The sequence below is a fragment of the Galeopterus variegatus genome, unplaced genomic scaffold, assembly GCF_000696425.1.
Source record: "Galeopterus variegatus unplaced genomic scaffold, G_variegatus-3.0.2 Scaffold405, whole genome shotgun sequence".
NCBI classification, from domain to species: Eukaryota; Metazoa; Chordata; class Mammalia; order Dermoptera; family Cynocephalidae; genus Galeopterus; species Galeopterus variegatus.
The window spans coordinates 497715-519660 of NW_007726516.1; the positions used below are offsets into that span (position 1 = coordinate 497715).

At 34.4% G+C, this 21946-nt stretch overlaps 1 protein-coding gene across 1 annotated transcript in view; it reads right to left on the bottom strand.

The window, feature by feature from the left end:
* The window catches only part of CHN1 (chimerin 1), a 131338-nt gene that overhangs the window by 51121 nt on the left and 58271 nt on the right, over positions 1-21946 (bottom strand). Inside the window, exon 5 of the mRNA XM_008568392.1 lies at positions 15378-15666. Coding sequence (XP_008566614.1) covers positions 15378-15666 — 289 coding nt within the window. The remainder of the gene's footprint in view (positions 1-15377; positions 15667-21946) is intronic.

Sequence of the window (21946 nt, forward strand, 5' to 3'; positions counted from 1 at the left end):
TTCTCATTAAGGAAGACATTAAGATAAAAAGTTTCTTGTTAAAAAAAAAAACAAAAACAAACAAAAAAAAACCTTGCCTAAAATATCTCCTGCGGGATCAGCTATAGAAAGATTTTTTTTTTAAGTGTATGCTTTTGTTGTATTTTTCACTGTCAGAATATCAAATCATGTTATCAGCTGAATGTCTTTTTGTTGTTTTCATCTTTAAAAGAAGCTGGTCTTAAAAAATAAATAAGCAAAAAAATAAATAAATAAATAAAACAACCTGGCCTTGGAGATATGAAGTATAGTTTTTAATATGTTATACCAATGATACTGCTTTTAATGAACAATAGCATATTGAAAGAGTTATTATGGGTCACTTTTTTTTTTTTGTCTTTTTTGTGACCGGCCGCACCGTGCTCAGCCAGTGAGTGCACCGGCCATGCCTATATAGGATCCGAACCCGTGGTGGGAGCGCCACTGCGCACCCAAGTGTTGCACTCTCCCGAGTGTGCCACGGGGCCGGCTCTATGGGTCACTTTAGACAGTTTTTTGTTTGCTTGTTTTAACTGCCTCATCTGTTGTAGATTACATTAAGCTTAGAGTTTTACATCTCCACATTTGAAAAACTCCATATTTCTCCAAAAGAGAAAAAGCCTCATACCAAATGATGTAAAAGGTACCTGGGTTCCCTTTGCAGATGGTTGTCTTGAGGAAAACTATTGTTTGAGTTGCAAGCTGAACTAACTCCTTTTCCCATGGAATACCATTTTTTACTCGAAAGAATGACTAACAAATGTTGGTTATTCCGATTCAGGTGTTCAGCATTTTCTAAAAACTGAACGAAGTGAGCCTACGACCTCAAGGAAAACAACTAACAGTCAATGATAAAATTCAAACTTTCAAGTGAAAATCAGAATGTTGGAAAATTTAAATCTGTCACCCTACACTTGACACCTTCCCACTGCTTAAATGGCTTTTCTGGATGATATTAGCAAATGTGATTTTTGATATCATATAAAACACGTCAATGTTTGGAAGACTACATAATTCAATGAACTAATATTTTCAAAACGACCAATGCATGATGTTACAGAATCATGCATGGCTGAAAGATAGATCCACTCAAAGTTCAAGACAGACCAACAGATTTCAATGTAACAGAGTAAGAAATGACTACTGATAAGATTTCAGATTCCTCATCGCAAGTAACCTTTACGAAATTACCACCTGTTTTGGCATGATATCAAAGAGGAAAACCCAAAATTATCTGAAAAGGCTATTATAATACTCCTCCTCTTTTCCAACTTCTTGTTACGTGAGGCCAGATTTTCTTCCTACACTTCAACCAAAACATATCACCATCAGATTGAATTCAGAAGCATTTATGAGAATCCAGTTTTTGTCTTAATATTAAGCCATACATTAGATTTACAGAAATATAAAACAATGCCACTCTTCTAATTTTTCTTGTTTCATAAAATATGGTTATTTTAATAATAATGCTAATATGTTAAAATGTAATTGTTATTGTTTCTTAAATGAATTAACAGATTTTTAAAAAATGTTTTGATTTCCAATATAGTAAATATCAATAGATAGAACTGACATAAACAAAAGCTCTTCTGCACAATCCACATAAACAAAAGCTCTCTGAAGCCTTCAATAATTTAGAAAGTGTAAAGGGGTCCTAGGACCAACAAGTTTGAGAATCATGGACCTCATCTACTAGTTGTAACCTTTACTGTTCACAGACTCTCACACACACATATACTGAAAGATAAATATATTAATATAGATGTCTGGGCTCCACGTTGATTCTACTCAATCAAAATTTCTGCAGGCATCTCTATTTTATATAAAGCTTCATTGGTAAGAACATTGATCTGATCTAGCTCTTTAATCAAAAAGTATTATTACTGCATATTTCAGAACTCCCCAAATTTAAATTTTTTAAAAAAATTTCTTCGTTATTTTCATCTTATTCATTTCATTTTCTTCATTATTTTATTTCTCAAAGGTACTATCAATAGTCTTTAAATTTCTCTTTTACAGTTATGAAATACTAATCCTAATTCATTGTTATTGGTTTCTCTGATTCTGACAGAGATAATGGAAAATGATAAACTATCAAATTGTGTTAAAGATTTGAGAAGGGTTTTATTTGTTCATTTGCTTTTAAATTACAATAAACTCCCCACAGTAAGTTTTACATATAGTCTCCAGAGTATGCACTTCAACTGTCTTCAAAATCTTGTTTATTCAGGAAGTGACTGTCAACTCAGAGGTCTTTTGTCAGTTTCAAAAAGCTAAGTAAGCATCAACTTTGACAATGAAATGCTAATAAGTACTTTGAAGACTGAAATGAAAAGCTGAAGCCACCAACCTGAATTTAAGTCAACTGTTGAAATGTAAAAATGTGCTGACATCTTAAATATAATAAATTCAATATGCTTTATTATATTATAAATCTTAGTTATCAAAATATTTCATTAATATGCAGATATATTATGTTAATCATTTAATATGGTTCGATTATAAAAATTTTAAAGAAATTTACTCAGATCTCATTCTACTAAGTATACTGCTATTTAAGTTCACTTGTTAAGTTATTGTCAGCTTTGCATATTTACGTGTAATTTATACTATCACACAAGTATAAATCTTTTCTTATTGATTTACTTTTGTTGTTATTCCTCTGAAAGGAACAAGACTATCTGAATTTGCACATTTCTGTGACACTCAAAGAAGAGAGGGGAGCATTTGACATAAGCAACCGTAGAGAACTAAGCTACACTATAGGAAAGGATATTTTGTTTTATTTTCTGTATTAAAAAATTCAGAAGTTATACTGTGTAAATTAGAATCTTTTTATTCTTTTAACATTTGATAAGAGTCTGTTTAAAAAACTGAACATAAGAGTTGCAGTGCTAGAGTGACATGCCTCAGTGGGCCAAGGGCACATGGTCAAGGTGAACCATGCTTCACCTTCCTTTGAACAGTTCTGGGAGGTTATAACTTCTCCCTTTTGAGTAATCCAGTGACTCCAAAGACAGTGATCCGCTCAGTCTAAGCACTAACACAGTCCAATGTTCAGTCTCTACAATGACACCAAAGGGCATCTGGTCTGGCTGACCTCTGTGACTGCAATCTCAAAAACAAAGGATGCACTATTAAAACACACCCCTAGAATCATTTGATAACACAACATAAACCTATCATCCCCAAAGATACCCATGTTATTATAATATCCATAAAAGACTGCCATAAAGATTAAAGGAGATAATCTGGTGAAGTACTTAGCACAGTCTCTGATATACAAAGGCTCAATAAATGTTTGTTATTACTGTTGTTATTCTTAGCTTTACAATCCTTAGAAATGTATCTTAGGGAGCTAGAAGAGACCTTCAGTTTCCTGAGGTCAAAGGAAATTATGTGACTGGCTCAAAGACTTACAATCCTAGTCAGTAGCAGAGCCAAGTCTCTATATAAATCTGCATGTTTTCAGTCTATTCTACCTCTTAGAATAATAAGAAGTTCTCAAAAGAACAGAATCTTAAATCTGAAAAATCTCTTGAGGGTTAACAAAAAAAAAACCTTATAGGTAAAGAATCATGCCAGCTAGAACGTATCTTGTGGTCATCTATGAAGCTGGGTCCTTTTTATTACAGAGGTCCAGAGAGGTTAATGGCATACTTAAAACAACATCATTAGTTAAAGTCAGTTCAGGATCCATTATCCTCTCTTCCAAAGAGATGCCCAATTAAGAAAATAGTGGTTTTTTTGGGAGGGGCTGGGGGGATTGCTGGATAAATAGGACATAATGTGATAATTAAAGCTGTTTTTGAAGTGTTTCTATTTGAGGAGTAAAGGTGGACCTTTGTAGAAAACAAATCTCAAAAAGTAAAGAATTAAGAAAGAAAAGGAATAGCAGAAAGAGAGTATTTAAATCAGGTGCCTTGGATCACTCCAAAGCTATAACCAAACACTAGCATATAGGACTACAGAAATTTTTTTGAGTCTAAGAACGATGTTAAAAATCCATTACTATTTAAGTATCCTGTCCTAAAGGAGAGGGAAAAAAATTTAGCTTAAAAGTTTAGAATATTTTGTATAAAACCAAAAATGAAATATTAAAAAGACCTCTTTACAATCCAGTATCATTATTAATTTTAAAAACAAAATGTGAAAAAACCCAACCCCATTGCAGTAAATATGAACACTTCTTCCAAATAAAAGCATCTTCATATTCATTCACTAGACAAAGGCATTTTCAGGTGGGGGTGGGGCTTTATCTACAAGGAGACAGAGGGAATTCACTATTCACATTGAAATAAGTGGCAATTAGAATGTTACATCTACAAGATAACAAAATAATACTGGTTTCAATAACAGTTTCAGCTAATCCCCCCTGTGCATGCTGCAGACACAAATTATGGAAATCCTTTCCTACTCAAATTCTAATTTAGAACTGGGCAACTCTAAAGTATACACAAGCTTGACTATGATTAAATATGAAGCTAATGTACAAACTTTCTATAGTCAACAAATTCAGAAATATGTTTTTCTCATATAAAAGTTTCGTACATGTTAAAGATACAGACCATCCCAAGAAAAACAATCACATATGCTTTTAACTTATCCCCAATTGTTATTAATTTGTAAGCTTAATTTTTTAGATTAGTTATCCTTATTCCCAAAGAAATACTGATTTTTCAAGTATTAAATATTCTGGAAACAAATCTTTTGTTTGAAGGGGAAAAAAGCAATTTTGCAAGAATAAACAAAATACTGAACTTACAAATCAATTAGAATGACTCTGGCCTAATCTTAATCAGAACTAAGCAAAAGAGACATTTTGACTTAATGTTTTTTTAAAAAACGTTATTTAAAAAAGGTTAGTTATTAAAACATAGACAGCACGTAGGCAAAAGAGAACACTGGTTACCAATCACTAAAGAATAAGATGTGCCTGCAAAAAGAGGTTCTGTATCCCAGTTTCTTCATCTTTTAAAATGATGAGGATAATCTTTAAGTTTCTTTTTTATATTCTGGGTATGAAAGACAGAAAATTAGCTTTGTGAGCAGATCCATGGTTGTCTTGTTCATTACTGGGCACAGTAGCCCAAACCAGCTATTTATAAATACTTATAGAATAAATGAATAAAAAATATATTAAGGAACTAGTTAAATAATTATATAAGCGCAATGGAATATTGTATAGACATTTAAAATAATAAAACAGAAATATATCTATAGGTTGAGTATCCTTAATACAAGAATTCCAAATCCAAAATGCTCCAAAACCCAAAACTTTTTGAATGCCAACGTAATGATTAAAAGAAATACTCACTGAAGCATTTCACATTTTGGATTAGGAAGGCCTCAACCAGTGTGTGTTCTGAAAATATTCCAAAATCTGAAACGCTTCTGGTCCCAAGCATTTTGAATAAGGGATGCTCAACCTGTATTCACATGAAAAGATTGTTAATAACCTAGTAGTCAATAAAGCAAATTGCAAAGTAGTTTATATAGATGAAAAACATCTCCCCCACTATCACAGCTCTGGAAGGATAAACAGAATATTACTATTTATGTTACCATCAATGGTGTGATTTTTATATTCTTATTGGTTTTCATTGTTTTATTATTTTTTGTAGGTAATTAACATGGTTTACTTGTATAATGAAATATAAAAGTTTACAATAATCTATGCATAGGAAGACTAGAAGGAAAGAGTTGATAGATCAGAATGTTAACATATAGTTAGCTGTCTTTGAATAGTGGGGCTATGAGTAATCCCTTCTTTCATTTTCTTCATATCTTTCAAAATTTTTATAAAGAGCATGCATTTCTTTAATACTATGTAAAAACTCTTAAATTTATTAATTAGATATATCAATATGATTCATTTTTTAATTTAAGAATAGTTTTAGGTAAAATGATTGAACTTGATCACAAATATCACCTATTATATATTGGCATAACACAGTGAGTTAGTCAGTGCAGATGAAACATTTTTATAATTTTCTATGACTCTGGCACTCTGATACTCTCCTCTCTCCACCATTATTCCCAGTCCTCCCAGACTTAAGAAACATTATACCTCCAGAATGTGATCAATAAACTATGCAGAGTTCCAAAACTGGGTCACAGAAGAGGCTTTTGGGTCCCTGAAGCCTCCTACTTAGACAGCAGTTCCACATCACCAGTCAAGTGCATCAAAATCTGCTCTAGTCAAGGTGCATCAAAATGTGTTGCTAAAATTAATATGTAAATATTTAATCTTCTTTTAAGAAATTAGAGTGAAGTCAAAGTTCTGTCTATATTAACATCCCTCATTCACTTACATTCCCATACGTTTTCCTGAGGGTAACAGGAGAAAAGCTTATAACCATTTCTCCAGGAATTTTACATAACCCATAATCCACTGAGGGGAGGTTGTTACACAATAATACATTGTTCTTCACCTGGGACTGGGTAGAGAGAACTCTAGTCTACAGAACTCTTGAGTGGATTGCACTTACGTGTTTTCAAAGATTGTAGGGAAAGAAATCTAACTGCTGAAGTGGTATTCCATAGGGAATTCTGGAATCATACCACTGCCATAATGTTCCCATTTGAGGGAGATTGGGAGATGGGAGAAGCAGATATGTTAGTTTTCTTACTGTGATACCTGGTACTATGTGGTACAGTCCACATTCAGAGAGTACAGATGCCTTATTTCCCATCAACTGTGATCATGAATAACACCTGCCATGGGACCTATGCCAGGCCAGAGAGGAACAGCAAGGATATAGCCCTTGATTAAAGGAAGGCCGGCCACCTTCTGGCAGGCTGAGTGCTTTTCGTTTGGGTCCAAGATCCCAGCAGTGTAAAGAGGCTCTTCCTCCCTGTATCTAGGAAACCTCCCTCATTGTGTGCTCAAATTTATTGAAGTCTCTATTACAAACTGAAAGTTGAAGAGTCCCTAATGATAGGATGAAAACTTCAACACATTATATTGCCTTGCAATCATTACTATAACCTATAATTCCTTTGTTGCTCATATTTCCTTATGAAATATGACCTGAGAAATTTTACATTCTAAAATCAGAGATAAGGAAGATAGGTATTTAACAATAATCAAATGACATGTTTATATGAAGGAATGCTCCAAATGTGAGAAACTAAAATATTAAATAGGATGTCACCTGTCAGGTCAACAATTTAAAAAATTTCTTGTCCTGACATAAATCCAATCAGTGGTTGCCCTGGGGCCAGAAGTGGAGGTGGGATTTTCCACAAAGGGACATGAGGGAACTTTCTGGGGTAATGAAGTATTCTGTATTTTGACTGTAGTATTGGTTACATAGGAGCATACATTTGTTAAAACTCATCAAATAGTATATGTAACTATGCATTTTACTGTATGAGGCTACTTCAAAAAGTTCATGGAAAGATTTGTATTATCTTTTAATTCTATTTTTTCCACAAACTTTTTGAAGTACCCTCACATGTAAATTACACCTAAATAAAGTTGACTTTTAAAAAATTCTTGGAAATATGGAGATATGGGCTCATTTGTAGAGTTTCCCTATTATTAGGAAAAACAGAATTTCCCTAGGGGAGAGGGGACTACAGTTTTTTCCTCACTATAAACTTGGGCAGTAGCTTAAAGCCATTCTAAGGTTAATAAGCGAACTATAACCAGAACAGGGATCCCTTCCTGTTGAGTGGGTGAAAGGGAGGTGTAAATCTCTTAAGAAGGTGCTGAACAATCTGTAGCTTTTGCAAGGAAATTTTAGAGCAAAGATGACCTTTTACCAAATATCGCTGGTAAATAAGTAACAAGCTGCAGCAACTTAGAAATTATCAAGGAAAATGTTTAAGTTGGATGAGATATAAAATTTAATCATATAAATTAGGGTATCAGCAAATCTATAGCATTTAATGAATTTTCATGGAAAGGTTTCCGAAACTAAGAAAACAGAGGATAACAGGGCTGATTCATTCAAATTACTGACAAACCAGAGTGAAAATAATGTAGCAGCACAATTAAAAGGAGACATACAAACAAGAGCAAGATTAGTAGCCATTATAGATGTCTACAATTTCTTGTTAAAATAATCTAATTATTGCAATATAATGTTTATATTTGAGCATTTTTGATCAATTGTAGTAACTTGAAATAGGCCCCAAAAGAGTTGACTAATTTATGAGGCCATATAAAACAATTAAGTTCTCATCACTTGAGTAGGCAAAGGCTCAGGGGCACCACTATGACTTCCCAATCTTTCAGAGGTCCAAACATTAGAGGAAAAGAGAAATGATTCCAAATAAAAAAGGTAAATATGATGGAACAAAAAGCATAAGATAAAAATTACAAATCCAAATTACTGATGGTGAGATCTAATGTGATGATTTCCTACAACTGGAGAGCTGATTCTTTTAGAATTGCCCACAAAGTTAGTTTATGAGCAACACTGCATAGCCAGATCATTGCTTGACAGTCTCATCTTGCTTTGTACCCCCAAATGGTATTACCCTCCTAACGCCAGCAAAGTTGATTCCTGTTTTGAAAAATTAAATGGATGTAGATTTTGCCACCAATGATTATTTCCCCACCAAAATGCTAAGGACTCTGAAATAGCAATTATGAAAGAATTTTCAATAGCTTCCTTTTCCAACCTTCGAATCAGTAATTTATTTTATTTAATTGGCCCAGATACAGAAATCTTCGAAAAATGCTGCTGGCACAGAAAATTACAATTTGGCCTTCTACTGGCCTGGTTCTTTAGAGCTAAGGAACTGATGTTTACCTTGCATCTTCCTCTTTCCACCTGGTTTCCCCTAATGGCTTTCAATTACTAATCCTTTATGTGGGTGATAAAATGGAAGGATGAATGAGATTCACACAAGTAATCTCCTGAGCCCCGTTTGAGTTTTCTTTCATCACTGGAGTGCAGGATTATTTGGTGAGGTCTAGACAGTCCCAACACACAACTGACAGCCGTGAGCTCAAGGAGGTGTACTTGCCTCTTTGAACACATATCCCAAAGAGGTGCATCTAGCCACCACCCTCACAATCTGATCATGTCGCAATTTTTTTGTACTTCAGATACTTTATCTGTAGAATGAGGAATGGCCCTCCCCACCTCCAAAGGACATTCTAAGGATTATGAGTTTTCTTGTCTACAAAAGTGTTTTCTGTGATCTGCTGGGGTATTACAGCAGCAAACTCAAATCAAAATGAGTCCTACATAATATTCACTGAACTCTGTGATACTGTACAGATGACGCAAGCAGCTTGCCTCTTGCCCTCAAGATGCCTGAGTGTTATTAAATAGGTAGAAATACTGAAGCATTAAAATGTTAAGTTCTTTGCAGCAGGGTTAATATCTTATATCTCTTTTATTCTTTCCAGAGCCTAGCCTGTTCCTTGCATACAGGAGTCATGCAATAAATGCTGACTTAAATGCAATGAATTTTTATAGATGTTCATGGAAACTGAAGAAAAAAATGGGGACAATATTCCTGCCTTGATCTTTAACTTGTTTAAATTCCAACACAACTTCTGAATAACAAGAAGAAACTTTTATATAGATGGCTCATGAAAGCAATGAATTTTTATAGATGTTCATGGAAACTGAAGAAAAAAATGGGGACAATATTCCTGCCTTGATCTTTAACTTCTTTAAATTCCAACACAACTTCTGAATAACAAGAAGAAACTTTTATATAGATGGCTCATGAAAGCCCATTTAGAAAATAAAGTGTGAAGATATTAAGGACAAAAGAAGGAGAAGGTTTACCCAGCTGGAGTGAAGAAAATAGAAAGTTAGGGGAAATTTAAGAGATCTTAGTGTGCTCAACATGGAGTACAGGTTCAATAAAATTTCACTGACAGGCATAGAAGCAGAAGTCTTACATTCAGGGAAAGTACAGTTAAAATACTGGTCCATACTAAAAGGCAAATGCCACAGGAGAATAATATATTTTAGACTCAACAGTCATTAGAACATTATTGGGCAAAAACATATGCTACCTGATTAGAGATATATAAAGTTATCACCATATTATTAAAAGAGAAACTCCATTTTCTTTATGAAGCAATTAGGAGCCTTTAGATGTTATCTTGTAAACTTAAAGGACAGTTCAAACACTGAAAAGATGGATCTTTTTTTTTTTTTTAAAGGTGACCAGTAAAGGGATCTTAACCCTTGACTTGGTGTTGTCAGCACCATGCTCTCCCAAGTGAGCTAACCAGCCATCCCTATATGGGATCCAAACCCGTGGCCTTGGTGTTATCAGCACCACACTCTCCCGAGTGAGCCACGGGCCAGCCCCTGAAAAGATGGATCTGGAAGAGAAATCTGAACACGTTATTTCTAGCAAAAGTTGGGGAGATAGTACTCAGACCCACGAATGGGCATTTGGTTGGTGACTGATCTGATCCCAAACAGCAATAATGCTTCATATAGTACTTTGCACTTACAAGGAAGTCCACATTATAAAATCTCATTAATACTCATAACCCCAGTGCAATGGCATCCATAATCCCCATTTTAGAGACTGGGGCAAATTGAGACTCAGAGAGGTTACGGGCTTGCTCAAAACCACACAGACTACTGTATCTTGACCATGTAGGCTTTAAAAAAAAAAAAAAATTTACCTGATTTCTTAGGGAGGATGTTTACAAAGTATAAACCCAGTATTAGAAGTTCTGCATGGAAGTTGTAATCATCCTCATAAATTACTAAATTGGCTTTTCAATGCAAATCAGTAACCCTGGGTACATCTGGCAGTTCTCAAAGTGCCTGTTCACCCCTGGAACAACTGATCTTAACCTTGGAGACGTGGGTATGTAAATTAGACTGAGCAAGAGAAGGAAGAAGGTGGACAAAGGCAGGGCTAAGAAGAACAAGAGGAGCACAGCTTGAGCATGAGCAAGGAGCGACAAAAAAGGCCCTAAAGACTGGGACGGCACAAAGTCAAGAAGTCAACAGTTTTCTGCATACTGCTTTATGCCCCCCACTCCTCTGGTATTGCTATTTTTATTCATGGTTAAGTTCAAGTATGGCCTTCCTTCTGATTTCTACACTGAGATTATGTGGATACAGATAATACGCCACATATTTTTGTAAGCAAAATGAAAATATTTAGAAGACTAAGCCAATTAGCAGACCACACTGCCCCTGCCCCTTCTGCTATTCCAGGAAACAGAGATGCTTATCCTTTTATGAAGGTATCCAGAGAATTCTGGATATTCTGGAAATTCGGCAATTTTTGATAGGGCCCCAAATTACATTTCAGCTTCAAATTTCACAAGGCTTTTTAATATGTATGCAGTCTGGTGATCCCAAAAGTCTTTTAAAAATGGAATTTAAATGTAAAAGAAATTCCTTAAAAATAATTTAATATGACAATACATCAAGTATTGCATTCACTGCAAACTTACAGGGGAAGAAAACACACACACACACACACACACACACACACACAGATACACATAGGTTATTTAGCTTGTTGAAGTTCCATATAACCAAAAATTTCATTTTGCACATTACTGCCACCACAGGCATCCTTACATGTGAGACAGGTTTGAACTGTAGATAACTAAGTCCAGAAGTAAAGACATCTGCCTAGACTCAGAATTCTGGCTCATAATATGGCTTCTGAAATGCACTTATTTGTCAGTTGATATTATTAACAGTTATATGAGACATTTTCTAAAGCATGAATTTTGGGGATTTAAAATTAAATTATTAATTACAAATTACCATAAAAACTATTGCATTCACCCATTGATCCAGTATCTGTTGAAGTAAACATATTATATTCACTCCTTGGAATAAGAAACTATTCAAATACAGTTCCAAGATAAATAAAAAGTAACTAATAAAAGCTAGGCTCTTGGCCAGTCTGGACTGCTAAGTTAAGCCCTTTTAGAAGAAAAGGAAGTCTGGCTTTTCAACATACTGCAATTTCATGATTAAATGTATCTCAACGCTTAAAATTTTTTTTAAGTTTCCAACTGATTTTTCAAGCTAAGGACGCAACTTATATAATTAACGAGAAAAATGACATAGCTACCACTTGGGAAAAAAAATTTTTCCTTCACCGTAGCCACCAGATTTCCTAGGGGCAAGTAAGAATCTTCAGGATTCAATTTCTGTGGCAAAAAACTTCATGACTGTAAAACTATCTTGTCAAACTTTCACAAAAATTCAGATTCACAATTTACACATTAATGGCTGTAACAAACAAACAAACAAACAAACAAAAGCACTTGGAATTCTCATCCTTCAATTTAAAACAAAGAAAGGCCTTAAGAGATTTTCTGGTTCAAAATTTCCCAAAGTGGGTTTCATGAAACATTATTTTCCCAGAAATGCTCTTAATAATGGTGGGGTGATTCAAATAAATTTGAGAGCACTCATGAAGAGTCATTAAAGAAGCTAAGCAGGCCTATAGAAAAGAAACAGGCTTTTTAAAAATATTTATTTTACTAAACCTGTTTGAGCACAGAACTGCAGTAAGTATTTATTAAAATCCTGAAATTAACATTTTGTGAAAACCCCTTATCTCATACAAAGAAACTCAAGTCCAGATAGGCTAGGTGATTGTCCCAAAGTCATACCATTAGTTGGTGGATAAGCTAAAAACAGATCTCACCTCTCAAGACCCTACTAGGGTGTTCTTTTTAGTACTGTGTTGTCTCTCCCCTATAACACCTACACTCCTTAAAGGATCACGGACTATAAGAACTACATCTTGGAGATCATCTAGTCCAAAGCTCTCCTGTTAAATGTGGGAAAATACAAGGGGACTTCAAAAAGTTCGTGGAAAAATAGAATTAAAGGATAATATGAATCTTTTCATGAACGTTTTGAAGTACCCTTGTACAGTCTCAGAGAAGTGAAGCAGTTTGCCCAAGATGACACATAAAATCCATTCCTATAGTAGAACTAGAACCTAGCTCTTAACTCCAACACCAGTATCCTTTCCATAAGACCATACTATACTAATTCCTGCAAAGCCAACACTTTTTGCCTGAGGTATAGTATAGGAGTCATGGACAAGATGGGTTTTAGCTATTAAAGACTCATTAAAATATTTACTAAACCATATTTGTGTCAATAGATATTTTAAATCAATTAAATAATATGATTGTCTTTACTTACAAATGTCATCCACTGTGACAGGGAATCAATGTTTCAAGCTGTTGAACAGGTCATCATCCCTGTCCTGTTGGATGACACCTGTAAATAAAATAAATCTATTTTTGAGTGAGTAGATTTTAAGCCAACTAGATTTAAGATGCATGCAGTTTAAAGCAAAGAGCAATTTTTAAAATGATTCTTAATTATGTATTGTTGGAGAGTGATACTTCTGAGTACCAGCTACCTCACTCTAAGCAGCTATCACTGGCCATCAGCACAAAAGAATCCAGGGAATGTGACATATAATGCTGCCAGAATATACAAGAATCATGGCTCCCAGAGATAAAAGGGTCCTCTAGGCATTATCTCCCTATCACTGGCCATCAGCACAAAAGAATCCAGGGAATGTGACATATAATGCCGCCAGAATATACAAGAATCATGGCTCCCAGAGATAAAAGGGTCCTCTAGGCATTATCTCCCTCAATCATCTCCCTCAGTCTCCTCCCTCTGTGAATATTCTGTAGGAGGGACAACCAAGGCCTGTGAAGTGAAATGACTAGCATTAAAACAGCTAAGTGTTTTTAGCCTAAGTCTCTTGGTGTTGAAAAGAAAACATCAACAAAGGTTATTAGTAGGCTGATCAATCTTAAAAGACTCACTGTACACATTTAAGAATATTTCATAAATGTTGACTTAGAACATTCTAGCACATCTGTAGAGAATATAATGTCAGTATTAGATATTTAAATATAAGCATTATTGAAGAATGCCATGGATGGAAAATCAACCAACTGTGTGAAAATGGGAACTAGATGGCAAAAACAATATTAAACACAGGATGCATTTAGAATTTTAAATTCTGGCTACTTCCAAACAAGATGTGTGAAAATGGGAACTAGATGGCGAAAACAATATTAAACACAGGATGCATTTAGAATTTTAAATTCTGGCTACTTCCAAACAAGATTTGTGGTTCCTAGCAAATATGAGGATATGAAGAACCATTTTTTACAAGTTTTCTACAGTCTATAATTTAAAACGTCTCCTCTGTAGCCACAAAATGTCAACATACGTAAGATCTACGAGAAACTAAAATTTGGACTGGACAATGAACATTTTACATTTCCATTCTGTACCCAAATACTCTAAGATAATTGGAAGTATTTTAGAAAGCTGCCTTGACTTAATATGCTGTTATAATAAAATGACCAAACTCCTATTGAGTACTTACTATGTGCCAAGTACTATTTGAGTGTTCTACACATATTGTCTCATTCAGTCCTCACAACAACTTATTACAATTTTACAAACAAGACAATCAAAGCACAGAGAATCAAGCAACTTGCACACAAAATTATTTGGTGACAGAATCCATGCTCAAAACCTATTGCATTTCTTTAACCTAGCATCTGAAGATTCTTGAGAAAATAAAAATGGATGAATGAAATTAAGTGAATTTTGTATTCCAATTAGAATATGTAAAATTCCCCCAACTAAATCTCAGACAATTTAAAATATCAGGAAATTCTCTTACTTTTTTCTTGGGGATGAAGGAGAAGATGGGGACAATTCTCAAAAGAGCAAAATAATCTTAATGCCAAAAAAATAAAAGTTTTCATGTTAACCTGAAATACATAACAATTAAAATATGACTACTAAAAAACTTAAACTGTTTCTTATAATTAAAGAAAAATAAAACTTCCTGATTCAGTTACTCCTTAACAATCCATAAAGAAATAAATCCTCCTCCTACAGAAGATTGAGTCCCAAAATAGAATAAGTTATTAATAGACTGAATTTAATCATATATATGATATGTATATATATAAAATCTTGCTAAAGAACAGAACTATTTACAAAGTGAATTATCCTTGAGGAAAACAAAAAAGTAATTTTGATAGTTGCGACCCCCTCAATTTCTTATATAATAATAGCTATCTTTTCTAGACCATGAGTTATGCTTTGGACTAAACCCTGGAGCTTTGTTACTAAGGGCCATTTTCTCATATACTTTTTAAACTGTGAAACTGATAAAATAGGAAACAATAAGGAGTACAAAATACATATGACAAATTTTAACTGAACAGGAAACAGCAGAGAAATTCAGCACCACAGAAAACTAGACATTAAGAAAAATGCATATACTTTTCAAAGCACTGTGGAGAAATCAATCTCTTTTGCCAATAATGACTTTCTTAAAAGAACCCCAAATAGAAAAAGATAAAGTGTGGTTTCGCGGTAGCTTACCCTTTTCTCTGATACCCCATCCTGGCCTGTAGAATCTCTCTCATCCTGTGTCTCTTTCAGGACTGGCATATGTTTTTTGTATGCTGGCTCTCTGTTTAAGGTTGTGTATCCTACATGCTCATAAATTGGATTTATCGTCATCTTGGCAATGTATTCTGCTGCCTTGGTTTCAATATAGAGGGTAATCAAGCCATCAGTCACCAGATCGTGGATGGACTCAAAGCGTTTCTCCCCAACAAAGTGCTTTCCATCGTAGTAGAGCCTGAAGTTTCTGGTTTGACTTCCAAATCTGCCTCAATAAAATGGGAAAGATGTTTTTAAGAAAAGTAAGCAAATGAATTATTTCTGAAAAAAAAAAAAAATAACTAGTGCTTTGTGTGTTGTCTTTGTTTAAATAAGCTGTGGCTAATCCCTTGCACCGTCTGGAATATATAAAATTAAACTTTTAAACACAAAGAATGAACGTACAATAACTAGGGATAACTAGCCAAAAGCATGCCTACCCTAGAAGGAAAAATTTGTTCTTATTTATCTTTTTAAGCCACTTCATTATGCTTGTGGGAAAGTCAAGGGAAAATAAACCTCATACCCTATTAAGACACATTCAATATTCAAAGGTCAACTCTACAATACGTGAAAATTTTATATTATCATTTTTCTTTAAGTTGATCAATAAAAATATTCAATGTTCTTTACATCCCAGCACTCATGACTTTTAATGGGAAAGCTCCATTTAGGGCTCACCTGAGTATGACACCAGCAATCATGTAAAGTAGAGCTAACTCCAGACCATGCAGGGCAGGATGACACAGAAACACACTTTTGCTATTTCTGGCCACAGGCCAAGGACTTGTTCTTCTCTTTTACACAGTCATTTTTCTACATCTGCTGGTTAACTCTGGGCAAGAAATATTTGCAATATATAGATAGAGCACATGTCACAAACTATCAAACTACAGAAATTCTGTTTTCAATTTTGAGTCATGTTTTGATGACATGTTTTAACAAATGGAAAAGAATGGTTTCCTCTTACGATAATTTCAGTATTTTACTTCCTGCAGCAAACCTCAGAAATGAATTCAAATTGGCATCACTAGCACCAGTGTTCTTGCAAGAAGATACAGGCAAGAAGTGCACTGACATTAACAAAACCTGACATCAAAAGGCATGAGAATCTGCCAGTGTCATGGACTACCGAAGACCCCAAGTGAGCCTAATTAAAAAACTAAACAAATTAGGAAGGACATATTTAATTTCATTATTAAAAAAATACACAATGATGAATGGAGATGAACTAAAATACTAAAAGAATCACTGTTTAAATAATGTTTTAAATGGGACTACAAACTTGTTATACAACATTATTCTGGTATAGGTTATACTGCAAAAGGACAGAAGCTAGAAGCTTCTTAAAGAGTCCTTAAAAAAGGAAACAAAATATTTTTTATAATGACTGAGGCATCTCCGTTTCTGTGCTTCAAATTAGACTTTAATAGTTATTTAATCCAGAATCCAATGTACTATGCTAGCCCTTCTAACATATAATTTATCCATCTTCTGGTTCTCTACAAGCAATCAAATTGTGATTTACACTCAAATGAACTGTCCATGTAATTATACTTTCCTATTCATTTCTCCTAAGTAAATTTTCATTACAATGTAAATCTAAAAAATTAGGAAGGTAAATTTCTACACTAAAGTTAAATATAAAAGTTTTTCAGTTTATACTACTTTTAGCATTTCTTTTTTGCTACTATACATTATCTGCTATTTACAAAAAAACATGGAAAGCCACCTTACAATTTTTATAAAGCTCTTAAAACAATAAACACGTATAGCATTGTTTATTATTAAGTCCCATTATATTTCAGTTGTATCAGAAGCATTTCAATGAGGGCTTATGATTTTACAGTGGGCATTTCTAAGAGGGTATGACACTTAAAATAAAGACTACTCAAGCAATGGTGTCAATCACTTGTCACTCAATTGTCTTTTGAAATCTGAGGAGTACAGGGAGCACAAGGTGTAAAGGGAAGATGGCTGGACTGGCCTTACCTGGGCTGGGAATGGTTTGACTGAAAGGGTGAAAGTCTAGGGTCAGACTTTCTAGCACTTTACAAGGGGCTATTCCTAATCCATCCAAGGAGGGGATGTCTGGCTACCTGTGCAGTGTTGTGCAGAAAAAGATTAGGTTTTTCCTTTTCTCTTTCTCAACTTAGTGACTTCAAGAGATATTATCTACGACTTCCAATTCCTCCTTAACCTGTACTTCAGGTCTACCCTTTCAGTCCGATCAAACTTTCAGTCTTAAGGGAGTTATCAGGTAACTAAAATAACTCATAATGTGGTCTGACTAAAACTTAGCTTCAAAAGACAAAAAAATGAATTTCCTTTTGGAATTATGATTGATTTTTTTTAAAGAACAAATTGTATTCTTTTTATTAAGGGAACTGCAAGTTTTCCTCGCCTACTCTGAACTTAGGACGTTTCATTTTCACTTAGGAAGTTACATAAAAAACAGCATAATAGCACAGACTATCAGAGACTTCTCTACTTCCTTGATCAGATCTGAAGGGCATGTTGTACTTTGTGGGATCTACATATGTAGAAAAGGCACACACATTCCCTATTTTTCTCTAAGATTTTCTGTCCTTTTTCTCCATAGAAGGGGAGGTGCCAGATCTAAGGGCAAAGAAAGAACCCTTCCTTATAAAAGTTTACTGCTCACAGATTGTCATTTATTCAACAAATATTTAGCAAAACATCCAGACACTCATTAAGAACTAGGTAGATTAAAATAAAGTTCCTGTTCTCTTGGTAATCCAAGAGATAGATAAACATGAAAACAGGTCAGTACAAAACCATGAAATGCCGAATTTTAAAAAGTTCACCTCAGAGTGATTTTTAAAAAATTATAAAAAACATATATAATTCTGCTCTTCTATAGAAAAGTTTCATTTCTGTAAAGGGACTCATAAAACAAAGTGAATCCAATGCCTCCCTTATACTACAAAGACTAAGAAACTCACTGCTTAATACGATCTCAGAGCATAACAGTTAAGTTTACATTAAGAACTCAGAGCTACTACTTATGTCCAAGGACAAATGCACCCTTGCAGTCTTGAAACACGGTTTGGCCAGGGGCAGGCAAGTATGTGTCCTAGAAGACTAAGAAACTCACTGCTTAATATGATCTCAGAGCATAACAGTTAAGTTTACATTAAGAACTCAGAGCTACTACTTATGTCCAAGTACAAATGCACCCTTGCAGTCTTGAAACACGGTTTGGCCAGGGGCAGGCAAGTATGTGTCCTATGTCTTTAGCAGAAAACCTTAGGCTTTGGCATTAGGCAAATGTGGGTTTAAACCCTGGATCTGCCACTTCCAAGCTAAGTGACTTGGGGAAAATCATTCTTCAGAATCTACATCTAAAAAATAGGAATAACATCACCCTTCTCCTTAGTGTTGTAAGGATTACAAAGGAATATTTAAAAATTAAAGCTGAATATACAGTATGCTCAACGAATGGTAGTTCCCCTCCTCTTTCTCTGTTATATGCACAGCAGACAGCTGAACAAGTAAGTGGCAACATGGCTGTACAAGAACATTTCTGCACTGGCTTATTTTACAGTCAACAAAAGGCAAGGAGGAGCTCTATAAATTTTCCTTCTGGATGTCCCTGGATAAGTTTACACTACATGGTTAAATAGAGTGGGACTACAACAGAGTACAAAGTGGGCAGGAGGAGACAGCAAGCACGTCTTTTCACTGTGCCCTGGGAATTAGGTCTCTGAATTCAAAGGAGAAAGGTCAGCAAATATACTCATATGGAAAGCAGGACATATTAAATAAAAATAGTGACAACTACTGAACTCTAGACTACAGAGTACTGATTTGCAAAAACTGTTAAAGCTAAACCATTTCCCTTCCATTTCATAAAAAAATTTTCTTTTTATCTTTTCCCATATTTATTATCTACCTCTGCCCTTACTTAATAGCTGTTCATTCCTTGGTGAACATGCTTGAAACTGTATAGGCCCAGCTATCACGTAGACAGAGTCTGACAAGATGAAAATTCATTTTCTCCAAAGTGGTACTGTAGTTAACAAATAAGGAAAGGAAGACAGATAATACACTTTGAACTGCTACTGTTATACATAATTACCACTTTCCAGAAAGAATATCTTTTTCTCCAGTGATTCCAGGCTGTGGTTTTCATATTTTAAAAAGCTGTTTAATGCTGTGCCCAGTTGCATTCAGATGAATTTCAAAATATATAATTCTAACATCTAGCTTTAAAAAAGAAATGAACGAAACCCTTAATACCATCCTGTCTATTCTTCAGCAAATGAATCATACTCATAAAAATGCAGTCTAGAAGCACAAAATGATGAAGATGTGTATACAGAAAAGCCTTTGGAATTTTACTTTACTTTTTCTAAAACCAGGAATTAGTTCTGATTTGAGGCCAATGTTATTTGGAAGTATCTCTTCAAAGAAAAGCTCCAAGCTAACAGATGTTTTCTGTTAACAAATAGAAAACAAAACATATACAACACACTTGTCTAAGCTAACAATAAATGTTAGAAGTATTTCCAGAAACCAACATACAAAAACAGTTTCATTTATTATAAATATATATTTGTATGTTGTTTACTGGAGTCAAAGAAGCTAATCTAATGGTGAAATACAAATATCTCATAAACTCATCCAATCATAAATATAACTTTGGAAGAAAGGTTAAAACAGAAACAGAAATATGATGAAGCATTCAATTAAATACTAAAAAATAAATTGAGATGGACTCTATTAACTAAGAGGCTAAGGAAGAGAGAGCACAGTTATACACAACTTTAAAATCCCTTCTTCATCTAAAACTTTGTTATAACTGACTTTTATCTATCTTGCTATATAGTTTTGGATGGTAAAATGGGGCAAAAATATTAAAATATCAACTCATGATGATATTCCTTTGGCAGAGTAAATCATTTTCAGTGAAGATGCAAATTAATTTGCCTAACTAAACTTCCCAAAATGGTACTAGGTAGCTATGGAAGGTGAAACTGACATAGAAAAGAATTAATTGAAAGTCTGTTTAAGATGCAGTTAGATATTCCCCTGACTCTCCCCATCCTGGTCCCCAGTGTTACCCCTTCCCCAGTGTGGCAGAAGAATTAAGTTTTGTTCTCTGGATAGGACAAAACAGGAAGAATGTAAACCGAGGAACATCAGGTAGAGCTGAAGGCAGAGGTGACACCCTGAAAGCTAAGTGAAAGTTTCAGATCCTGAAGATTGAAACCTCCACTTCCCTTCACCACCAGGTTCTCTGAAGGCTTACAACGTTCCCGACAGAAGACTGAAAGAGTTTTCTTTGGGAAATCTGATCAACCCAACTGAAAACTTAAAAATAAAGAGCACCATCCTGTCACATCAGGCTTCCCCCAAGCTCTTAGAACCACCAGTCAGCTTTTTAGCACCAAATACACTTAAAGGGTGAGCATTCAGCCAAGAACCATCTGATGACATCTGAGGAAAACCTCTCTCACAAAAAACAAACACTACGATGAACAGAATCAGAGTAAGCTGGAGAAAATAAATCACGCACAAACATGAACGTATTTTTTAAAATTATCAATATTCTGAAAAAAAGGATGTTTTCTGTTCCTATTCTTGAATAGATTTTAGCCAAGAAACATTAGAATGCTATAAAAAAGGAATAAATATAGAATATGTAGAAAAATAATTAGAAAAAGGAATACAGCATCAATAAAAAATTTGAAAAAGAAAAAAGAAAAGCTGAGACAATTTTCAAGAAGAACATGAAGATGAAAAATAGGAAAGAAAAAAATTAGAGAATCAATCCAGGAAGTCCAACATCTAAATAGCAGAAAGCAGAGAACAGACTGAATGGTAGGGGAAGAAATCGAAGAGATAATTCAAGAAAATTTATCATAGTGGAAGGACACAAGTTTATACAATAGACAAAAAATAGGCCCACACCAAGAAGGTAAACATGAAAAGGTGATCAAAGAATAGTCCTATAATTGGAAATTAAATCTTCAGATTGACAAAACTTGACAATACTAACTACCAGCAAAGATACAGAGCGGTTAATATAACCAGTACCTGCTATGCTGTTTAACAAAGGGGCTTTACATTACCTACTAAAGTTTAATATATGTACACCTTATGAGATAGCAAGCCTATTCCTAGGTAATATCCTAGACAATATATATAATTATTTGCAGCAATGCTGGTAAGTGGTTAAACCTGGAAACCCCATAAATTCCCAGTAAAATAGAAAAACTGTAGTACACATAAAATGATAATTAATTTTATGTGTTAGCGATCCTATCGCTTCATAGTTCCCTCTTGAAAATTGTTAATGGTTCACTACTGCCTATAAGAAAAAGTCCAAACACTTTAGCAAGCCCTGAGTCCTTGAGAGTTGGTTATCAGTTTTATTTACTTTAAAGTATCAAAGACTGGCACAGTACTTGGCACATACGAGGGTACTTCAAAAAGTTCATGGAAACATTCATGTTATCTTTTTTTTTTTTTTCGTTAAA